The 22533-nt window shown below is 33.9% G+C and overlaps 3 protein-coding genes and 2 pseudogenes across 6 annotated transcripts; 1 reads left to right on the top strand and 4 right to left on the bottom strand.

Moving 5' to 3' along the window:
* Positions 1-50: 50 nt before the first annotated feature.
* On the bottom strand, positions 51-468 carry LOC114716747 (UDP-glycosyltransferase 83A1-like). The gene is made up of 2 exons (XM_028901833.1): positions 153-468; positions 51-58 (listed from the first exon to the last, which is right to left on the bottom strand). The coding sequence occupies exons 1-2, from the start codon at positions 466-468 to the stop codon at positions 51-53; spliced, it is 324 nt and encodes a 107-aa protein (XP_028757666.1).
* A 1586-nt stretch (positions 469-2054) lies between these two features.
* LOC114718304 (UDP-glycosyltransferase 83A1-like) lies at positions 2055-3601 on the bottom strand (annotated as a pseudogene).
* A 915-nt stretch (positions 3602-4516) lies between these two features.
* LOC114716655 (UDP-glycosyltransferase 83A1-like) lies at positions 4517-5967 on the bottom strand. Its single transcript, XM_028901722.1, has 2 exons — positions 5487-5967; positions 4517-5406 (listed from the first exon to the last, which is right to left on the bottom strand). The coding sequence occupies exons 1-2, from the start codon at positions 5965-5967 to the stop codon at positions 4517-4519; spliced, it is 1371 nt and encodes a 456-aa protein (XP_028757555.1).
* Positions 5968-13232: 7265 nt separating this feature from the next.
* Positions 13233-18467, top strand: LOC114718386 (uncharacterized protein At4g06598-like). 4 transcript variants are annotated; one of them, XM_028903865.1, is made up of 8 exons: positions 13233-13391; positions 13641-13734; positions 13769-13793; positions 14638-15382; positions 15960-16035; positions 16146-16272; positions 17776-18096; positions 18244-18467. In XM_028903865.1, the coding sequence occupies exons 4-7, from the start codon at positions 14655-14657 to the stop codon at positions 17979-17981; spliced, it is 1137 nt and encodes a 378-aa protein (XP_028759698.1). In that variant the 5' UTR covers positions 13233-13391; positions 13641-13734; positions 13769-13793; positions 14638-14654; the 3' UTR covers positions 17982-18096; positions 18244-18467. The 4 variants fall into 4 exon arrangements, with proteins under 4 accessions (XP_028759698.1, XP_028759546.1, XP_028759625.1 ...); XM_028903713.1 differs by having other exon boundaries at positions 13637-13734; XM_028903792.1 differs by having other exon boundaries at positions 13637-13734; positions 17776-18152.
* Positions 18468-19848: 1381 nt separating this feature from the next.
* On the bottom strand, positions 19849-21227 carry LOC114719017 (ubiquitin-like domain-containing CTD phosphatase; annotated as a pseudogene).
* Between the last annotated feature and the right edge of the window lie 1306 nt (positions 21228-22533).

The following is a 22533-nucleotide window of genomic DNA, read 5'->3' as shown; positions in this document are numbered from 1 at the left end:
AAAGCAAATGGCCTCACCATCACTGTCAATGATTCCATCATGAAGCAGTTTTAGGATGCTGAGAAACAAGGCCAAGTTTGAAGCTGAAGCAGGAAAGAACACAGCCCGTTTGATTTCCATCTTCTCTGCAGCCTCAAGTGCCCATCCCATACCCTTATCTGCCACTACACAGCTGATCTTTTCGCTTTCTGATTCATTTATCTCTTGGATCAGCTTCAACAACTTCTCTGGCATGACTTGCCACCCTGAATCCATTAATCTGTCCACAGGACGAGCCTTTTTTTCCTCTTGTTGTAGCCCTCCAGGGATTGATACCAGTTTAATCTGATAATTTCCCACTCGCTCTTCTTCTCCTTCTTCTTCACCCCTTGTTGCCCGAATAGCTTTCATGATTCGCTTGTGGTTGAAGTCCGTGTTCACGAATGTGATTTTGATGCCATGTTTGCGCAATTCAAGTGAAAGCTCCATAAGAGGATTAATATGGCCTTGTATTGGTAAGGGTAAAACCAAAACATGTGCTCTACTCATTGTTTGATTCTGAATTCTGACATTTCGCGGAAACATTTCCAGGAATTATGAGAGGTAAATACTTCCCAGCGGTACAAAATTTGATATTTTCCTTTTGAAAAAGGGGCTACATCAGGGGATTGACTGATGTTGGATAACGAATACTAGTAATTATAATGTCTTCGTCGATGATCCAGTTACATAAAACGTGATTGGAAACAATTGGATGTGTAATTAGCTTTCCTACGTGCAAATCCTTCAAGATAATCTATTTTATGTACCGTGATTATTGTGTATCAATTCTTTCTCTTTGAAATAATGCCGCCACTGATCTATTTGGTTCTTTTTCAGACTTAGCTTGTACTCCTCCCTTAATGTTGGTCCTACGTATAAGACATGTTTATTAATTTTTTTTAAATTATCCCTATTGATACTCCTTCAGTTATAATTAAGTAGAAGAGAGAGGGAGAATATTAAGGAAAATAATTATGGTATTTTAAGACAAAAAGTCATATTTCTTATAATTAACTAACTTACCTAACTTTCTTAATCTAATTAAATTAATTAAATAGATCTTACATTAAGGATAGGAAGAGTATTCCACTATGGTTGGCGTGAAGAACTAGTGAGCATACTGTGGAAGTTCTCCATTCCAAAATTATTTTCCCTAAACATCCCTTATATTATGCTCAACACGTAATTTTCTTTTGGACGGAAATATATATCTCTATTGGAGATTCTGAGACGTAATTTCTCAGAATTCCTAGTTGTCAATGATAGCTTGACTATAATGAATCGTAGGACTAATTTGAGAGGTCTTGAAAGTTAATTCATTCCTACACTGCCAAATGGCATAAAGAATGAGGGCAGTTAACAGAAGAAGTAAATACGCTGTGACTCTAATCTATTTAGTTCTGTCATGAACTTAACATATATTGCACCGTGTCTAGGCTAGAAACCCGTGTACATATCATGGAAATCAACAAGATATCGGTTTATAACGATATTTTGTGAGATTGTGTGGAAAGCTATTGAATCCTACTCTCCTTTATACTTCTTGGGCGTTATGTTCTTCATGAATTGACATTTGTTTTTGCTTTAATGTTCAATTGTGTGTATTCACTGTAAAGAATGACCATTGGCTTGTTAGTTGAAGCTGATAATGGTTAAGAAGAATGATCTCGAGTATTGTAGATTATGAGAACTATTAGTTTTGGAAAGAGGAACTCAATTTTTACTTGTGACAGAAAAACTAGAAAGTTGAATGCAAGGATTGGCGTCAGTGGTCTTAGACTCTTGGGTTAATTCGACAAAAGCACCTCAAAACAACTAAAACGAATAAAAACAAACTCGGATACTGTCAAAGAAAATCCATGAGCTTCCACACCCTTGACAAGTTCATTAGAGCTTTTTTACAGTGATATATCAGTGCAAGTATTTGGATGTTCAAGGGACATTCTTCTGTATCATATAGTGAACAAAGTTTCTCTTTGTTCCTTTGTCATATTCCACTTGATCTCTAAACCTGATTACTTGAAACACTTTCTTTATGCTTTAATCCAATCAACGAATTTGTTCAAAAATTTGTTTGAACTCCCACCTTTTTTGACACTATGAATGGCTTTTTCCTTCAGCTGTAAAGCCGTTGCTCTATATCCCTCGTCAAGGAGAACTTGCTTAATCTTAGATGCTATTTCTTCTCGACCAATGATTCTGTCGTGTCGGTCGAGCCTTAAGCCAACCTTCCAAATATCACAAATGTAGGTCTCATTAAGGAACTGATCGGCAAAGTAAGGCCAGCACAACAAAGGAACTCCATTAATGAGCCCTTCTGTGGTAGAATTCCAGCCACAATGGCTTACGAAGCAAGCAATTGAAGGATGCCTTATAACTTTCTGCTAAGGAGCCCAACAAACAACCTTCCCATGAGAAGATAATCTGTCCTCAAATGCTTTTAAGAAGGCATAGTTTGCCTCATTGTTGATATCTGATCTTACAACCCATAGAAATGGCTTGTTTGAGAGTTCAAGTCCTAGTGCTAGTTCCTGCAACTGGAGGAAATCAAAGATAGTAAAACTTCCAAAAGCAACATAAATAACCGACTTATCTGGTTGTTGATCAAGCCACTTTAAACAAGTTGAGTCTTCTGGCCAAAATGATCCTGCTAAATGATGAACATCGTTGCTCTTGCTTGCTTGGAGTGGACCAATAGGAAGAATATTTGGAGCAAAAGCAAATGCTGAAGGCTCTAGTTCAGGAGCCGAGTTGCAGATCACCCACTCTGCAACTTCTACAGCTTTGTTGTTTCTCATCATACAGTTGAGCACAATTTTTTGTGCATTCAAGTCATCACTAATTTGTGTCCACACAAAATGTTTTGTCCTCATAGCTGGCATATTTGGCCCCACATGAATAATCTCATCTTTTGCTGGTGTTCCTGAATTGGAAATCAGAAATCATTTTGGAGAAGTTATAGTCACTGTTGGTGTTAATTTAATTATAATGCCCAACACCTGTAAAAGAGATTTGGTATCAATATAAAAGTTAGTTTATATATATTCAAAATATTTAAATGATTAGATGAAGGGCAATTAATTGTCTCACCATCAGTATCAATGATTCCATCATCAAGCAGTTTTGCTGAAGACAAGGCCAAGAGCGAAGCTGAAGCAGGCCAGAATGAAACTCTTTGGATTCCCATCTTTTCTGCAACTTCAAGTGCCCATCCCATGCTCCCATCTGCAACAACACGACTGATATTTTCACTCTCTGATTCTTCATTTATCTCTCGTATCAGCTTTTTCAGCTTCTTTGGCATTACTTCACAGATTGACACTGTCAATTTTTCCAGACAGTTTCTATCTTCATCTTGTCCCAACCCATCTGGGATTGAGACTAGTTTAACCTCCTTCCCCACCTGGTCTTGATCTTCACCTCTTGCTTCATGAGCTTTCGCGATTTTCTTGTGCTTGAAATCAGTTTTCACAAATATGACTTTGATGCCATGTTTGACTAGCTCACATGAAAACTCCATAAGAGGCTTGACGTGGCCTTGTGCTGGATAAGGCAAAGCCAAAACATGTGCTCTACTCATTGTTTAACTCAAAACCAGATCTTACTGTTCTCCTCTATGTGAACAAGCAGCTTCTTATAATGATGGTTATTCTTTCCACTTGATGCTCGTGCAAGAATTGCAAGACTTCCAAGTCGTATATATACTACTACATTTTTATGATATGCCTGAGAAAACAATGTAATCCTTGTTTTTGTAAACATTGTCCCTTAATAGCTATTAGCTTTGTCTTCATGGATTTATCTTGGGTTTGTTTGTTTCTTTTGATAAAAGTCTAATGATTAATATTTGCTATCGGCATGCTGATTTGCACGGAAATCAATTCTTTAATGGGAATTGAGCATAAGGACAAACAAAAGAAACACAGTAATTTGAGAAAAAGAATTGAAAATTTATGTGGGCCACAACAAAACAGAGGAGGAGACGGAAGAAGCAATGCCAATGTACCAGCCACATATTGATACTTCAATTTAACAACTGTGCTATTTGGCCTTAAAAAAAAGCTTGGTTTTTTTTTTTTTCCCCATCTTACTAACTCTCCCATTCAAGTATCAAACTTCTCTCAGTTAAATTTTTTTGACTTTATTGCCATAGTTAAATTCAAGTACCATCAGGGAAGATGGATCAGGCTAGAATGCAACTAGTTTGATTACCATCTTCTCTAAAACCACACAACAAATCGTATTGCTGTTTATAGATTCTAAAACCACCAATGCTTATTACAATTACCATCTTCTCTAAAACCACACAACAAATCGTATTGTTGTTTATAGATTCTAAAATTACCAATGCTTATTACAAGCACCCATAAGGAAACAAAAGTAGTTGTGAAAGGTGGTTGAGAAACACCTTTCAGGGGATATGGATTTAGATTCTTTTTCATTTATTTTATAAGGTAGGCTGAGAAGTTTAACATCATTGCAACACTTCGTACATCTAATTCTTCATTTTGATCCACTTGACAAAACCATCTAGGTTATTGCGAGATTTACCACCTTCTCTGATTCCACTTAGAACTTTTTCCTTGAGATGTTTTGCCCTCTCCTTCAAATCCTCATCATTCAAGAGTTGCTTAATTTTGTCTCTAATTTCATTGCTTGTGATTATGCCCCTTTCATCTGTCTCAAATCCCATTCCTACATTCCAAACATCACAGACATAGCTCTTATTCAGGAACTGATCTGCAAAGTGAGGCCAGCACAGAATGGGAATTCCATTGCTTACACTTTCCATGGTGGAGTTCCAACCACAATGACTTATGAAGCAAGCAACTGAAGCATGCCTCAGAATCTTCTTCTGCGGAGCCCAACCAACCATTTGACCACGATCACCAACTCTGTCTTCGAATCCTTGAGGGTATTCATTATTGTTCCCTTGTCTGAAGTCTGGTTGTGCAACCCAGATAAAAGGTCTGTTGGAAAGTTCAAGCCCTAAAGCCAGTTCTTGGAACTGGCTTGGACTCATAGTTCTGAAACTTCCAAACGCAACATAAATGACTGAACTAGGTGACTGCTGATCTAGCCAGTTCATAATAGTGAGGTCTTGGGGCCAGAAATTGCCCGCTGAGTTTCCTGAAGCATTGCTTGTCAGAAGTGGGCCTATGGGTATGATATTTGGAGACAGAGTAAATGCAGATTGCTCAAGGACATAACTTGAATTGCAGAGAAGCCATTCAGTGAGCTGCATAGACTTAATGTTCCTCATCATCAGTTCAAAAATATGCTTCTGAGTGGTCAGGTTCCCAACATTAAGCCAGGCGAGGTTTTCAGTACTAAGGCTAGGCATTGAAGGTGATAGTTGAATGGTCTGTTTTCTCAATGGTGTTCCTGCAAATTTTGAATGGGAAAACATCATAATCAACAAGTTATTATGTTCTAAATAATCAAGTGAAGTACCATGAACTAACCATTTTTGTCAATGATTCCATTCTCAATCAACTTTGGGATGCTCAATCCATGCACCAGCTGTGCTGCTGCTGCAGGACAGAAGGCTGCTCGTGGAATTCCTTTCTTCTTGGCAATATCAAGGGCCCATCCAATGCTTTGATCAGCAAGAACACAGCTTATCTTCTCACTTTCTGAACCATTAATCAAACAATCAATGAGCTCTTCAACTTTCCCAGGCATGTGTCTCAAGACTTCTCCAGTGGACACCGGCTTTTTTGCCTTCTCTGCAGAATCTGACCCATCAGCTATCCACACCAGACTAATTTTTGATCCTATGTCACTTCCCTCTGCAAATGAACTCGTGATCCTCTCATGATTATACTTGGTGTTTACAAAGCTTACTTTGATCCCATGTTTAACTAAGCATAGAGAAAGCTCCAATAAAGGAATCACATGTCCTTGGACAGGGTAAGGAATGACTAGAACATGTGGCCTTGCCATACTTGACTCTATACTTTTCTGTTGCTCTGCAGATTCTGCAAGTTCATACCGTTTATAAATCCTACTCATGTTGATATCAAGTTTTCAGAGTCTTGGATGAACCAGCATTTGATTCTATTCTTGTCTTATTTTGTGGTTTTATTATCATGTGTGGACAAGTTTACATGCACCTAATCTTTGTCGTTCTACATATTCATTCTGATAAACTAAAATTGGGATCTTAAATGTCAGATATGAGAAACAAAAATTTTATCTATTAGTCAAAATCAAGTAACATTAGCAAGGACTAAAAATTTTGTTTTCTTCTTCTTTTCTAAGTGATTCTTTAGTTTTTGTTGTTACGGTTAACCTTAGTGAATTATAATGTTCGATGAATTATGAGTTCTTTGGATTTTGCTTATCCCTTCTTTTCTTTTCTTTTTTCCTTTAAAATTTTCGTATGATTGGAGAAAGCTACAAGTACAAAGAGAATGATGAAGTGTTCTTGTTGGCCAGTTTGAGATGACACTTGGGATTTGTTTGAACTGATTTCAACCTACATAAATAGTGGGAGCCTGGGAGGATTCAAAATTGGAGATTTGATAAAAATGTTAAAAGATTCGTGTTGTACCCGTTTGAAAATTGTTGAAGATTTATGGTAATTTTTAAAAGGTTAAATAGATCCAACTCTTAAATTAGAGGGAGTGTAATGTATTTTCACCCAACATTTAAATTCTAATAAATTAGCAGCAAAAAGGATGGCAAAGAAAAACATTCATAGGCAATCCAAAGAAATTACATCTATTCCCATAACCCACAAAAAAAAAAAACAAAGAGAACTCCTTCTATTCATAAAAAGTGTCACTTCGGAGTATTTTACACATGCCAAGAAAATCATCAGGTGACTTGGATTACAGTAAAATGTAATGATATTTTATTAATTACCCTTTACTTAAAATGCTTTCTATATACTTTCTTCCATACTAATGTCTAATGAAGACTAAAACAGTTTTTAAAAAAAGATGACTACTTTATTGAAATTCTAAAATAAGAAATATTTTGATGAATCATAAAAAAAAATTACTAGTGAGAATTCTTATGTACGAAAGGATTTATATATATATATAAACAATTTATCATTATATTTGCATAAAATTTGGGGAAATACACACAAGAATAATGAATCAATAATTCAACAGAGTAAGGGCAAAATGCTAGACGAAGATATTATGAGACGGACAAATTTAGTCATGAATAATGAGATCGACAAGGAATCTGGATCGTATCATTAACAATATATGAAGCCCAGTATGTTTAATATTTTGTGCATGTTAATTTTTTTTTTAAAGAATTTGACAGAAAAATCTGTACACTTGGAAAAAAAATTGATACAAGGCATCAAATAATCACATCATTTAAAATTTAAGAAAACTATTTGCATATAATTCTAAATTTACATTAGAGATATTATCAATAAAACTAGATACTGAATGAATTGTTACCCAAAAAAACATAAAGAAACATCAATTGAAATTTTTTAAAACAATTACTCTCTTCTATCCAAAACATAGAAGTTAGAAAGGATTAAAATGAGTCATTTTTCCTAAACTATCCAGCCGTTTGCTCGTATCAAAAGAATTTTCATCTTTTATAAATAACCAATTTACTTAATTTCTTTAATATCTATAAATTGATTATTAAGCTTTTACACATAAGACCTAAGGGAGCAGTAATTTTAAATTTTAAAGGGTTAATACATTTTTAGTTTTTCAAATTTGCTTTCATTTTGATTTTAATCTCTCGAGTTTTAAATTATATGTTTTGGTACTTCAAGTTTCTTTTCATTGAAAACACTGGTCCCTATAATCCAATAAAAATATCGATCATTTTGCCTCATGAGGGACCAACACCAAAATGACGGCAATTTTGAGGAACCAAATATTATATTAGCTTATTTTTAAAATTAATTCAACGAATCATGTGAGGAAACTTGAAAGTAGATAAGAAAATTGTATTGTTATTATTTTCTTCCCCTTAAAAGAGAGTGGTGGGGTAATGGTGGGAAAAGCAAAGCATTATAATAATGTAATATTTTGTGGAGCATATAAAAAATTGTTTGTAGATAGCCAGGCCAACTTGTCAACTTGCTTCTTTATCACAAATTGATACACTCAAAGTAATTGATCCTCTCTCTCTCTCTAAATATTTTGTTTGTTTCTTTAATATTATTCTCTCCCACAAAAAGAATTGAATCTTAGGGAGTGATGATCCATTAATTTGCACGTTGTCTCTTAGTTGTTTAGTGCTTTCATCAAAACAAATTTTTTAAAAAGTTTGGATTATTTTTATTATTTTATGTGTGTGTGGGAATCAATTGATGATCTCTTTCAAAGTTTGGAGAAAGCAATATCCATCGTTTGAGATATTTCTTTGGAAAATAAAAATAAAAAAAGAAGAAAATTGTACGAAAGCATACAAAATATTATGTGGAGGACAGTTTGATTCGATCCAAAAATTATTATATTGGTTCTTCATATAGTTTGATTGGTTAAAAAATCGGTTAAATAAATGACAAAATAAATTGATCGTACAAGAATAACACTACAATTGATTGATTAAACAAAGTCCTAAGTTCAGCTCTTTCTGTTAATATCATAATTTTATTAATAAGTAATTTATAAGTATCTTTATAAGCACTCTTTCATGTTCGTAAGTCTTTAAGATTTAATTCAATTAATTTTGTCAGGAGAAAATTAAAATCAATTTGAATCAATTTGATTTTCATAATCATTTGATTTTCATGGACAATTGGACATACAATTGCATGGTTATAAAAATATCTTAAGGATGTAGAACATTATGCTAGCAAAGAGACAAAGTCATGGGAATCCAAATATCTGAAAAATCATTTTCTTCCTCTTCATCTTCTTTTCTTTTTAACATACATGAACATATGCTCTTCCAGAATCCTTTAAAATTCATTGCGTGATAAAGCAGAAAAAAACAAAAACAAAATTGTGAACCTAACTTTTACACCCATGAACAGAATTTACTTATAAATTAGGACCGATATTAAAAGGCATGTGGCATAAAGTTAGCAATACTTTTTAAAACGTTAAAATTGTATAACACTTGTATAAAATTCCTCCCCACCCTACACATTAGAGTTAGATACCTAATTCATAAAAATTGAAAAATTAAGTAAATTAGTTATATATATATAAAAAAAAGATCTAATGATTTTTCTAAATCATTCTTTTCAATCATTTGCATTAAAAATGTTATCTTAACAGAAAAACTCTTTTAATATATGTAATTAATAAGAAGGTTTTAGGGAAAGTTAGAAATCATAAATTTAGGAGATAAAATAAACTCATTTTCTTTTGTCAACGGCTAGTTGTCTTACTGGCAATGCGACTTGTTACTTTTTGAGATTGAGTTTGAACCTGGTATTAATATGTTTGTGAGTATTATTTTTTGTGGGATTTTCTTCCACTTCACTTTGTGATGATGTTGAGATCAATAGGTGAGACTTTATCTTGTAGGGTTGGTAGATTTTTTTGGTTGGGAGCCAATGAAAAAGAGAAGAGAATAATAATAATAAGTGCGCGTGAGGAAGTGGTCCTTTGATCCATAGCTTCCCCAGCTAAGAAATCAGTTATTTGAGTTGGAAATTGGGACGCTCTCAACCTCAACTTCAACCACTTACCTCTTTTTATTTTAATCCAGCTCAGCAAAGACCCTTTTCAATGTGAAATACCACTTTTGACCCCCTTAATGGAAAAAAGGACAAAACATGATATATACCCCTTTTGTCCTCTTCCCCTATTATTCAATCCTCCATATCCCCTTCCTTGCCTCTTGTTCTCGCCTTGATATTACCAGTGATGGTGATCGACTTAACACATGTTGAGGGATATCCAGTGAGCATAAATCTTATTTGGATAATTTATATTTTAATTTGAAATTTATGTATATAAATAAAGGCATCTTTAAAGAGAAAAATTAATTTGCGACACATTTAAGAAGAATAACCATGTTTTAATATTAGTGGGGTAGTATTTTTTGTGTGTGGTTATGTTCAATATCAAAGGCAATGGTTTTGGGTATAAAAAATATGACAACATCTGGATTATAGTCTAATTCAACTATTGACAGTTATTCAATATCAAAGCCAATCTTAGAAAAATTATTTTTTTATTCCAAATGAAAAATTTAGATGATTAATTTATAGATATTGAGAAAATTATTTAAATTAATTATTTATAACAACTATGTGTTAGTTTCTTATTTCTCTGGAAAAACCTAATGACAAAAATCTTCTTAATAAATGCAATTAATAAGAATAATTTGAAGAATTATAAATTTAAGAGAAAATAATTTTTTGCCAAGTAAAATTTAATCTTATATTTGAAATCAGAATAAATTATTCAATTATTTTTTATATTTACCATGAAAACAAAATTTTCAACAAATTCTTACACCTAAATATTAAGAAAGAACAAAAATTTGACAAAATCTAAACTGCAGGAATCAAATCCCAAAAGAAGCAAAACAGTACAAAACCTCAGTCCAATAACAGGGACATGCCCTGCCTTCAAACCAATGGCAACTACTATTTGTCCCTTTTCTCTATTTTTATTTGTCTCCTTGCCCCCACACTCTCCTCATTTTTTTCACCTTTTTATGCTAATTGTTAGACCAACAGCTCACACCATTCTCCAACTTTACATCCAAAATATTTTTTTTTTCATCAAATAATTAATTTGAAAATTACACCAAAAAGTGTTGTACATAATATTTATATTTTATAAATTCCCTCCTTTATTTTCTTTATTTTTCCTTTGATTACATCACATGCTTTAATCTTAAGAAGGCTTAGGCTTAGCCTTGCACTTCCTTCCTTTTGACCATACAAATAATTTTCTCAAAATATTTTTTGTGTTTCATATCATGACAGGTTGAACTTCAAATTGGGTCTCTACTTACATCCTATCTTATTTGGACTTGTTATATTAACCATGTTTCATCACACCATATTTTTATTATAGTTATGGGCTGTTTAAATTAAACTCTAATAAAAGTTAACCTATAATTTTAAAAACTATCAAATTTAATATAATAGTCTAAAATGAAAAAATTAATCTGCAACTATAGAATTATTTGATTTTCAATCAGCTTTCTTATATTTCGCCTAATTTTAATCACTTTATTGTTTTTTTTAATCAAATCCATATATGTTCGTGTAATTTTTGATCAGGTCCTTTTTAGGTGACTCATAAAAAAAAACTATAAAAACCTAATTAAAAATTATGTAAAATTATAACAACCTGATGCAAAGGAAAAGACTACAAAGCTAAAGAAAAGACTGCAAAAACCTCATTAGAATTGAAGAAAACTATGTCTCCTCAATTGAAACAACATACAATTAGAAAAAATTATAAGAACTTAATAAATAAAAAAGACTACGTAACTTGTTTAAAAAATCAGGTAAATTTATAACAACTTGCAAATTAATTTTCTCATCTAAAATTAGTGATGTGGTCATTTAAGAAAAGTGATTTCCATCATATTTTTATTGCTTGATGAGTCATGCTACTGTTGGTTTTTATACATTTTTTTAAATTGCCACTTTATTCATTCCATTTAGCTATCTATTAAAAAGATTATATCATATTAAATATTGTACATATGTTTCTTAAATTTTAAAAGTTATATGTCTGGAAAATATCACATCACCCTTAATATTTTTTAATTAAAAAATAGAAGACATATCAATTGGGAGACTGACGTTTCTTTCTATTTTGATCAAAATTATCAAAATTTCTTTTTCCTTAATCCAACATCCATATTTCTTCCTATAAAAGTATTTTTATTACTTGTCAATGAGACTCATAATTTTCTTAATTGAAAGTGAGACTCACACTTTAAAAGATGCAAATCCTTTCGAAAAATAGGGAAAATATGAAATTATGCACACACATATAAAGTTTATTTCAAGTCAAAGCATTGTAATTATATGATTAATTTGATACATTTTAGAAACCAAATATTCAGAATTTTGTATAAGGATATTCATACAATATATTTGCCAAAAGCATTAATAATATATATATATATATATATATTTAATTTTCGGTCATTAACTTCATAGTCAATTTTGGCCTTTTTCTCTTGTTTTGACCGAAGAAGTTTGGCTCGTTTTAAAAACTACAAATCTCTGGGGGAAAAAACTATTATTTATCAAATTAGGAATAGGACAAGCATGAGATAACCAACAAAGAGAAACTTAAGATACCCTCAAACTCATTTATTGGTAACCGAACCCGAATTAATTTTGTGCTTATTTTTTTAGATAAAAATTGAATTTTGTAATTTTAATTTAGTTGCTTTAAATTTACAGTTTTTAATTCCTCATTATTAAATGATAATTGCATATTTTAAAGAACTTACTTCTAAAAGACTGTATTTATTTTATCTCTTGCATATAATAAAATAATAAAAGATTCAAAATATAAGAAATATAAAGAAGGTTAATACTAAATTATGATTTTAAAAAAAATGCATGCCGAAAAATAAAAAATGAGTAAAAATTTAAGTTGTAACAAAATTTTAATTTAGAATTAAAATTTTCTAAAATCATCTCATATATAGCAGGGAATCCAGTTGCTTGAAAGTTTAAAGCCTCCATTACAGTATTTAACATTTGAGTACACTGAAAATAATTATAAAAAAATAATAGTAGTACTTTCTTACAATGAAAGTATGAATAAATAAAGTATCATTGTCTGAAATAATACAAAATTCCAATTAAAATATACTCCGAACATTGGAGTAACAAGATAAATAGGATTTCAAAAATGAAATTTGCATAAAATATAAATTAATAGATAAAATATCATGGTAAATTTAATAAATTTTAAAACTATTTAGACTGACTAGGATAAAAGTTTTGGGTTCAAGCGTATCCCGAATTTAAATTAGTTGGCTGTGAAAATATTAAACCACTCTTAAAAATATTTTTCTTTTAAATTTTTAATTTTAAAAATAATCATCTAAAAAAATAAAAATATAAAGGTACGGAAAATGCCCTTTTCTGTGCTGAGATGTAATCACAGGCAGGATAATGTGCTAAGTCTTTCAATGATGGCATATGCGATAATAATGTGGCCAAGTTGTGAAAATAGAGAAAAGTTGAGGACTTGGAAGCAATATTACTTGTCTTGGGTCTCCTATTCAGCCTCAGCCTCAGCCTCAGGCAGCTTCAACGAGAAGAGAGAGAGGGTACTAAGTGCTGGGGCGGGGGGAGGGAGAGAGCGAGCGAGAGCTAGCTTGGTTTACAACTACTAAGGGGGCAAGGGAACCCTAGGAGAGAGAAAGGTTGCTTTGTTTTGAAGCCTTTTTTGCATTGCATTTAGCGATCTGGAATCTTCAATCTGCAAAAGGTGGGTCTCTTTCTTTTGTTGGATTATCAAATACGAAATTGCCTTCCGATGGTTGGTTGCAGGACAGTCAGTTTCCGATTTTCATGCTCAATTTTCTAAGCTTATAAAAAAATTTCTTTGGTTGATGCCTCAGTCTCATACATTGCAGCGTATGGTCCTTGCAAGCAGTAATTTCCGTATTTCGGAATTTCCTCTATTGTCTTCTGAATGTATGCTGTTGTCTGTTGTGAAAATTATTGCTCTAGATAGATGGCCTGGGAAAAGCAGCAAAATGAAGTTTTGATCTTTAATTTTTCCTGATCTGGGACATGGAGAAAGAATAGAAAGAATCTTTGGGTATCTGAGAGCAACTTTACTTCTCCCTTATAAATTTTTCTAGACCTGGAAGCTGAGCTGTGTGTTGTAAGATTCTTTTCAATTGCTACTTATGGTTGCCGAGAGTTTTGATTTTGCTTCTCCACGAAAGCCTTGTGATTTATTTGGTTCTTACTTGAGTATTCTGTTACATTGGTAGTGAACAATTCATCTATTAGTAGCCTTTCAAGATTTAGTAGGAACTGTTGTTTTGATCTGGGATTTTCATGTCAAATGTGCCACCGAATAAAATTGTGTGTTCAGCATGATGCTAATGACTTAATCTAGACACTTTGATTATTATGAGATGCCCAGAAAAATTTTGAGAATTGTTGTGACAAGAAAATGTGAAAGGAGAGATCTATAAGCTGCAAGCATCATGCTGACTTTTCTCTTAGTGAAGCATATGCTCTATAGAGGCATGTGCTAAGTAGCTCTTAGCATTATCTCAATGGGTTATCTACTTTTACTTGTTGCCATGGTAATTTCTCTAAAATAATTTACTATAATAATCTCTTGATAAAGACTTGAGGGTACTGGATGCTATTTTTGTAATGCTTTCTTGATGTTATGTGGTTTGTCCTGATTAATAGTTTTTCAAATATGTGTACATGAGTGGATGCTCATGTACACGTTTCCGTTGCTTTATTTATTGCTTTTTTAATTCTTGGTAGGCATACATGTATGCCATTGTAGAATCTTTTAATTAGGTTGCCATGGAGAAATAAAGACAGAGCGCTCAGAATCATCTTGTGTTTTAAGCAATGGGCTTTTTTCCCCCCAAAGAAATTACTGTTAGAAGATCTTAATTTGAAGTGGCATATTCAGAAGACACAATCGTATAACTTCTTTGTTAGTAGCTAATGCATTCACATGGTTACTTATTTGACAGGTATTATTTCTAATTCTATGGCTAATTCAAAGGCTTCATCAGGCATGAGAAATTTCATGTATTCTGGAAAGCATGCTCTCCTCCCTCCTAAAAGTCCGTTTCCCAGTATTTCTGGAGCATATGCCGATTATGTCCCAAATACTGCAATTGGTTCCAAGGTTGTTCAGAAACCTAGAGAGGGAAACGCACACCATCAACGGACTTCATCTGAGAGCCTTGTCATAGAGGAACAACCTTCTTGGCTTGATGATCTTCTTAATGAGCCAGATACACCGATCCGTAAGGGTGGTCATCGGCGTTCATCAAGTGATTCTTTTGCTTACCTAGACATGGCTAATGTTTCTTCTAACATTAGCTATACAGATCAGGATGAGTGGAATTATAAGAATTTAAAATCTATTCCATCTCGGGCATCCCAGGACTTTGATTATGGTAAAGATACTGGTCATTTACCAATGTATGCAGAAATCAAGTCAACCAAAAAGAACAATAGAGCATGGGACTCTTTTTTAAATGCTGTATCGCATCCAAGTGGTGTTCCCTCTGGGAGGGACAATGGTGCCTTTGAGAGTTCAGGATCACCTAGTACACCATGTGAAGCAGCAGATGGGGCTCCATCAAATGCAAATGAAAAACTGGATTCAGCAGAATCTAGCGCGCATGATACAAAAGTAACTTTTGAAAAAAAGGATGGTCCGCATGCGAAGGCACATGCTTCTGAAACCGATACAAAACGAGCTAAACAGTATGTGCTAATTTTGTGTGCTTTCTGAATTTGTGGTTGTTGCGCTAATTTGCTCAATTATATCACTAATATAAGACTTGCAAGCTGGCTTGATCTGCTCCCCACTGCTGTTTCCTTTCTAATTTTTCTATTCAGAATGCTTTCCTATAGCACACCCATTCTATTGTTTCAAGCAATCCTTAACCTTTTTTAAAATTTACCCAACAAGAGTGCTTGATGTAGAGCTATATTATCATACATGTTCCATATTGTGTAAAATTACAAATTTCAATGGATGCCAATGTGATGTAAAGGTTTAGTAATTTACTTGTAGCAGAAAAAGCATTCCCTTTTATGTTGTTTTGAAGAATTAGGGTGAATTTTGGCATTATTTAAGGCTCAGTGGATGCTGAGAGGGTTTTGGGCTGTTGTTCTTGGGGGTAGATGGGGTATGGTGCCGTTATTGGTCATACTGGGTGTCTTATGCCCTGTTAGGTGGCTTTTGCCCTTACCGTGTTCTAAGCTTTCTTCCGTGCAAACCATGAATTAATTCATGATGATGAGGCGAAAAAAGTAAATCTGAAATGCTTTTATGCAGGCAATTTGCTCAACGTTCACGGGTCCGTAAACTACAATACATAGCTGAGCTGGAAAGAAATGTAAAAGCTTTACAGGTAAGTTCTAGAAGATAAAAGTTTCTAAATGATTTTGAAGCAATATTCATTCAAATTCCTGAATCTTTTATGCTGGAAAGTTCTGATTTTGATTCTTTGTTAATCAACAGGCAGAAGGTTCTGAAGTATCAGCTGAGGTTGAATTTCTTAATCAACAGCATCTTATCCTGAGCATGGAAAACAAAGCCCTTAAGCAACGTCTAGAAAGTTTAGCACAGGAGCATCTCATCAAACGCTGTAGGTTTTTATCCTTGAGAATTATGCTCAAGTCATCAGGATATATTTTTATATGTTTTGAAATTAACATCCTTGATAGTTGATACTTTGCTTTAGGGGAGCTGGCAAATATTAACTCACCATACCTGTTCTGGATATGATGTCATGATGCATTTTATTTTACATATTAGCCATGAAACATGCTTTATTTGTTCTTGTAAGTTTGATTTAGGAAGATTTACATAGAGAAAGAAAAGGATAAGTTCTCATAAACATGAGATTGATTGCATGCAACAAGTTTCCCTTGAATGAGATTGAGTAAATTCAGGCCAAAAAAGAATGAGATTGAGTAAAGGATGGTTTGATCTTAAGTACTGTGCTCAAATAAATTGGGTCAGGGGCGCAATTTAACTCCAGTACCTTTCTTCATTCTAGGTGACTTGTTGCAACACGAAGACCTGGCATCTTATAACTGAAGCATCCTAAAGCATGATACAGTCTAAGTATAATATCTATACAACAACAACAACTAAGTCTTATCCCACTAAGCATAGTATCTATACCCAATATAAAAATATTTATAGAAAGCCATGCTATTTTAAAGCCATAAATAGTGACTCGCCTCAAATTCCGTATAAAGTATGGGCTCAAAATCTAGTCTGCACTGAAAATGTGGTTGTTGACTGTTGTCTGAATGTTAGTAGTTGATGTATTAATTTGTCAAGTTGTGGTAGATGTATGCATTTACTCTGGGAGCATTCACTCTTGTAGTTGGTAGGTTCTTCTTCTTCCTGTTTTTTTTTTTTTTTTTTTTTTTTAAATGCACGGCGGAAAAAGTTGTAGGTTATTCTCTCTCTACATATTCAGTTTTGTATTTTCACTTCCCATGAATAAAGAAGATATAGAATCTTTTATCTCATTCTCTCATATTTCTGAACGCTCTCAAACTCTTCATATCAAAACTTCTAATGATTGTTCATTACTCCAATCACTAGTGCCTCTCTCTTCCTTCGCTTTCGTCTTCTCCTTTTTGATCTTTTTCCCATGAAAACCCTGCTTTCTCCGGTGTTGTGCTTCATTTCTGCCACTGTGCAGCCTCCACACATCAGATGCGCCCTACCTCGAGACTCAAGTGGTGCTGAATGAGTTGCCCGCCATTGATTGGAGCTCTGGCCATTCCTTTGCAGTTCCTGCAATGATTGGCCAGATCTGTCCATTATCCCACACAACCTTGCCCACATGAGCAAATGATGATGTGGGATGAATTTACTATTGGCAACCTTGTCAAATGCTCAGTATTTTCTACTTTCATTTATTTGCCTCCTGTTCTGACCCAATCTAATAAATTGACGGAAGTTAGGGACGCAAGACTTCTAGAAGACGTAAGATTGAATTTTGGGCTCAAGTTCTTTTCATCTGTAATTGGTTTCATCAGATGTAGACTGATTTTTTTTTTTTTTTTAACAGAGTGTAGGTGTTTAAGGAATTTGTTTCATTGACTGATACAAATAATGTGCAATTCAGTGGAACAGGAAGTACTAGAAAGAGAGATTGCAAGATTACGTGCTTTATATCAGCAGCAGCCGCAACAAACACCGCAACAGCAACCATCTGGTAGCCTCCGACGCACAAAAAGCAAAGACCTTGATTCCCAATTTTCAAAGCTTTCCTTAAAACATAAAGACAACAACTCAGGGCGTGACCCCATGACAGGTCCAGTCCGTAGTTAAATCTGCACTCTAGCTATTGCAGTGTTCTGCCTCTACATTCAACAGATGTTGCTACGGCTGCAAATCAAAACAGTTGAATATTTCCACTGTGCGGGATTGTGCAGAGATTTCCAGTGTAGGCATCTTCTCTCAGCCCGCTTTGCTTATTTCAGGCATTTCCTGGTCTTTCCCGTTAGCTTGTTTAAATTAATATGAATTTTAATGGGCACCTGGTGGTCACAGCCGAAGTCTCATCATGTTTTGATCTGGGTTTTCCTATCAGATGACTTGCCGGAGGTGGTAATGCAACATCCCCAGTGTATGTTTATTCATGAAGTGTATCCTCCATTTCTGTTGTGATTTATTCATGCTTGTGGAAAACTCGGCCTAATGTAAGCAGCGAAGTATCTTTAGGGTTGCATGGAATATGGATGTGCATTGTCTGTATGGATTATATTAAGCTAGTGTTTGTTAAAATGATTTGAGGAAGTTCATGTTTTCTCGGAAGATCTTGTCTCCTAGTGTTGAGATGATTAAATGTACCTACTACCTACCTATAATATTTATTTCCTCGCTCATGTGGACGTCAGTTTCGGTGCAGGCGAATGAAGCGCCAATATGCTGGTCAAAAGAAGAAAGAATGAAGCGCCAATATTTTCAAAAAAGAAGTAAACGTATCTATATCTAATGCGTATATGATTTTATTTACAGACTCTGCTACATAATGCGTACAACATTTTATAACATTTGTATTATATTTTATCTTTTAACAAAATATTTCTGTTACTTGAGAAACTTTTAAAAAAAAAAAATTAAGAGTTTAGTTCATTGTCATGAACATCTTTATATTATTATTACTATTGTTATTATTTCAATACGGGCGTTTCAGCTCGCAAGTTGATTATTTCAATATATAATTTACATTTGAATAAAATTTACTATAAATTCTTGTATCTTAGATGTACGTTTTTACGTTTCAACGTGGCAAGTTGATTATTTTTATTTTTAGCCAACTATAATTTTCACCGTGGATTATGGCAGGACCTTGTGTATTTTAATTTTATTTACACTACTACAATTGATGTTTATTTTAAAAAAATGATCTACTATCTGGAGGTGGGATCCAGGAAATGATTTTATTCTATATATATGTGTATTAAGGATTTTTTTTTTTCGTTGGTAAGAAAGGGGCAAAACGCCTTACAATTCTTTATTCATCAACAAAACAAAACGGGAGGAAAAAACACCTGCTAAGTTTTTCAGAGTATCCACCACATCACCAGGACTGTCAAGAATAACAAAATTTTATTATATATATGGATGTTGATTTGGATGATCGTCCTAATATTCTACAAACACTACCAATTCCTGAATAATTGTAAGCACATGTTGCAGGACATTATCATTTCTTAGGGACCTAAGTTGACTTCACGTTTTCCATCTACTTTTAAATAAGTTATTACTCCTCCGCCGATCTTTAATATAAGATTTATTTAACTAGTTTGATTAGATTAAAGAAATTAAATAAATTAGTTAATTATAAGAAAAATGACATATTTTTCCCAAAATATCATAATTATCTTTCTTAATACCACATCTCTCTCTTCTATTTTATTATGGTTGAGAGAATATCCGTAATGATAATTTAGAAAAAATTAATAAATATGATAAATGGATCCTATATTTAGGATCAAAACCAACTCAAGAATTAGGTTTTATATTAAGGACCGGAAGTGTATTTTGGATTCCAAAATTTTCATTTCAGAAGTCAATCCTTTAACGATAATGATCATCAAAAGATCAAATCAATCCAAGCCCTTTGAAAACTGAAAAGCTTAAATTTGATTTAAAGGATCGTGAGGAGTCGTCATAAATAGAATAAGAGAAGTAGTAAATTTTTTCACAAACTGCTATGCTGAAGTTATATAAGCAGTTGGCCCAAAAAAACAAAAAAACACACAGAAGTTATATCAGCAGAATCAATAAACTCAAAAGTACAACATATCTTCCATAAGAGCTCCTTTCCTTTCAGTCATTTGTCCCTTCTCTTTTTGTGGTTACTTGCAATGGATAAATTTATGTGTGCCTACGTCTTTTAGTGCTGTCTTCTGTGAAAAATTCCCAACTATTATGATCAAGATTGCTCAAGTCATCAAGTTCTGCAATGGCCATCAAGTACTGGGTAAGCTTCAAAAGCTCCCGATCACTATCTCTATTAGCATGAGCCTTCCTGAATGGCCTGATAGTCAAACCATTCTGTGGGTTCATCACAAAATTTCTTCGAAGATCATCAAACATGATGGTATTTGCAGCATTGTAGAACTGTAATGAAATAGGAAATCACCATCAAGCAATTTAAATCATTGTTGGCCATTGCTATAATTCACATAATACATAGTGATCTTATCCACATCGGTTTGCTGACTCGGAGTCATCCTCAAGCATGAAATAAAGATTTCCAGGTTTTCAGAAAGATGGCAACCCAGCTATAGTTTATTAAGGTCTCTTTCTATTCTCTTTAGCTGGAGATGAGCATGTGTAAGACAGGTTGCAACTACTTTATGAAGATAACATGGTTGTGTTTCCAGCAAGAAAATAGGTCACATTTATACCTCGGGGAAATGAGCCCAGATCAAACCGAGAGGTTTGCAATCAAAGACCCCACGAGAAGCTGACTGGACAGTGATCATTGCCATGTGGTCAAGAAGTGCAGTGATTTTATAATTAGGATTGTCCAAAACCCCAAGTTGTGCCATTTCAGGTCAATCCACTTCATGCTGCAAGAAAGTACACCACCACAAATAAATAAATAAACAAATAAAATAAAAAGAGCTTATTTAAATATCCATCACATGTTGGCTTTTGCGTGCACTTATTTGGACGTCATTTATAGTTTAGTATCACCACCATGTATCTTCCATGGTTATTCTCCCAAAGGAAATTTAAAAGAAATAATAGTTATTTATACCTGGTCGCAGACCATATCATAATGTCATATTCTGAATAAACTGAAGTAAGAAACTCATGAAGATCTGCAGAAGATGACACCAGGAAGAGCCATTTCAGGAAAACAATGTTAAGAAGAAAAAAGATGAAACCAAGCAAAAACTTGCCATAAATTGACCACTCACAAGGTCTCATAAGTTCAAGGGGGTTCTCTGCTGTTGACCTATGATCGAATAGGGTATAATCAATATCCAGAACAAGGAGTTTCTTCCCTTTCCGACATGGATTTCGGAGCTCAATCTGTAATAGAAGATAACCCATGAGAAAAAAACACACAAATGGCATTAAAAGGAGGACTACTGAGGAAGAATTGAACAATTATCCAAACTTGCTTGACAATCATGCAGCCATGCCGGACAATTTCATCTAGAAAGCATGCACAAGGTGCTTGATAAGCAAACAAAGCATATTGCCTAATCACGGGTCACAATAGAATGACGGCATCACTATTGATTGATAGATAGCAGTATCTATATTCGCACCTCCTTTCTGAGATGCAGTCGTCTTGAAACTAATCACCAGCTAGCTCTCCTAATTTGAAAATGTATGTTCTAGCATTAAAGCATAAGTTAAATATACAGATAAAATGGCCTAAAGACCCCCGTACTTTGACCCATCTGCAAATATCCACCATTCACTTCAAAGCCTTTCTCTCTCGCAAATTTCAGTTTGTGAATCTCTGAATCCAAACACATGATTTTGACGCAGACAGCCATGATGGAATTTGTCTCATGCTCTAACTGTACCATTCACAATTTCAGATCCAAACACCTATAGTTAAAGCTTCAATATTGTTTCCTATTGCAAGTTCAAACCCTAAATATTCTAGTTGCAATTTCAAACCCAGAAACCCTTCCACAAAGTTCCATCAAATATCTAATGAAGGGTGGATAGCAGGGTTTGCCTCCAAGTTTGCCTAAGTAAGGTAGACTATTATCTGGAATTTGAAGTACATGCCGAATATTTGTGAATGGGTGTATCTATGCATTGTCCTCTACGTATAAATGCATGCATGTGTGTCAGTGAGAGATAGAAATCTGACGCAACCCCCTTAGCAGCATTAGATGATATAAAGTACAGGTTTACAATGCATTAACATCAAATTGTTTAAGGTCCCTCAGCATATCTATAGTAAAGAAATGATTGTGCTAAAGAGATGATTAATGAAGCTACACAAATTGAGAACTTGATACAATTTTCCAACAACAATTGACTTCTTCGATTTTTACAGCCTCCGAGCTTAAACCAAAGTTACGGCTTCACGTTTAACTATAAGCGAAATAAACAATAAATTGAAGATCCTTGGCAAACAGGGCATAACAGAGAGCTGATAGAACACGTCCCCGCCCAATAAACAGCCTCATCATCTTGGAGCATACTGCGATGATTGTACTTAAAGCAAAATTATAACATCGGAGTACGTGACACAAGTTTTGAGCGGAAAAACATGAAAAATCTCTCAACGCCAGTATCATGGTGACAGTGTTAGGAATTTTGATGCGAAACAAGTTAATTAGATAGGAGAAAGTCAACATAATTCTTACACATTGACCCTCCTTCCAACGGA

The sequence above is a fragment of the Neltuma alba genome, unplaced genomic scaffold (assembly GCF_004799145.2).
Source record: "Neltuma alba isolate B1F8T4 unplaced genomic scaffold, ASM479914v2 tig00000304_pilon, whole genome shotgun sequence".
In the NCBI taxonomy this organism is placed as follows: domain Eukaryota; kingdom Viridiplantae; phylum Streptophyta; class Magnoliopsida; order Fabales; family Fabaceae; genus Neltuma; species Neltuma alba.
The sequence above is the reverse complement of the archived record's forward strand: the minus strand, read 5'-3'. Positions and strand labels throughout refer to the sequence as shown.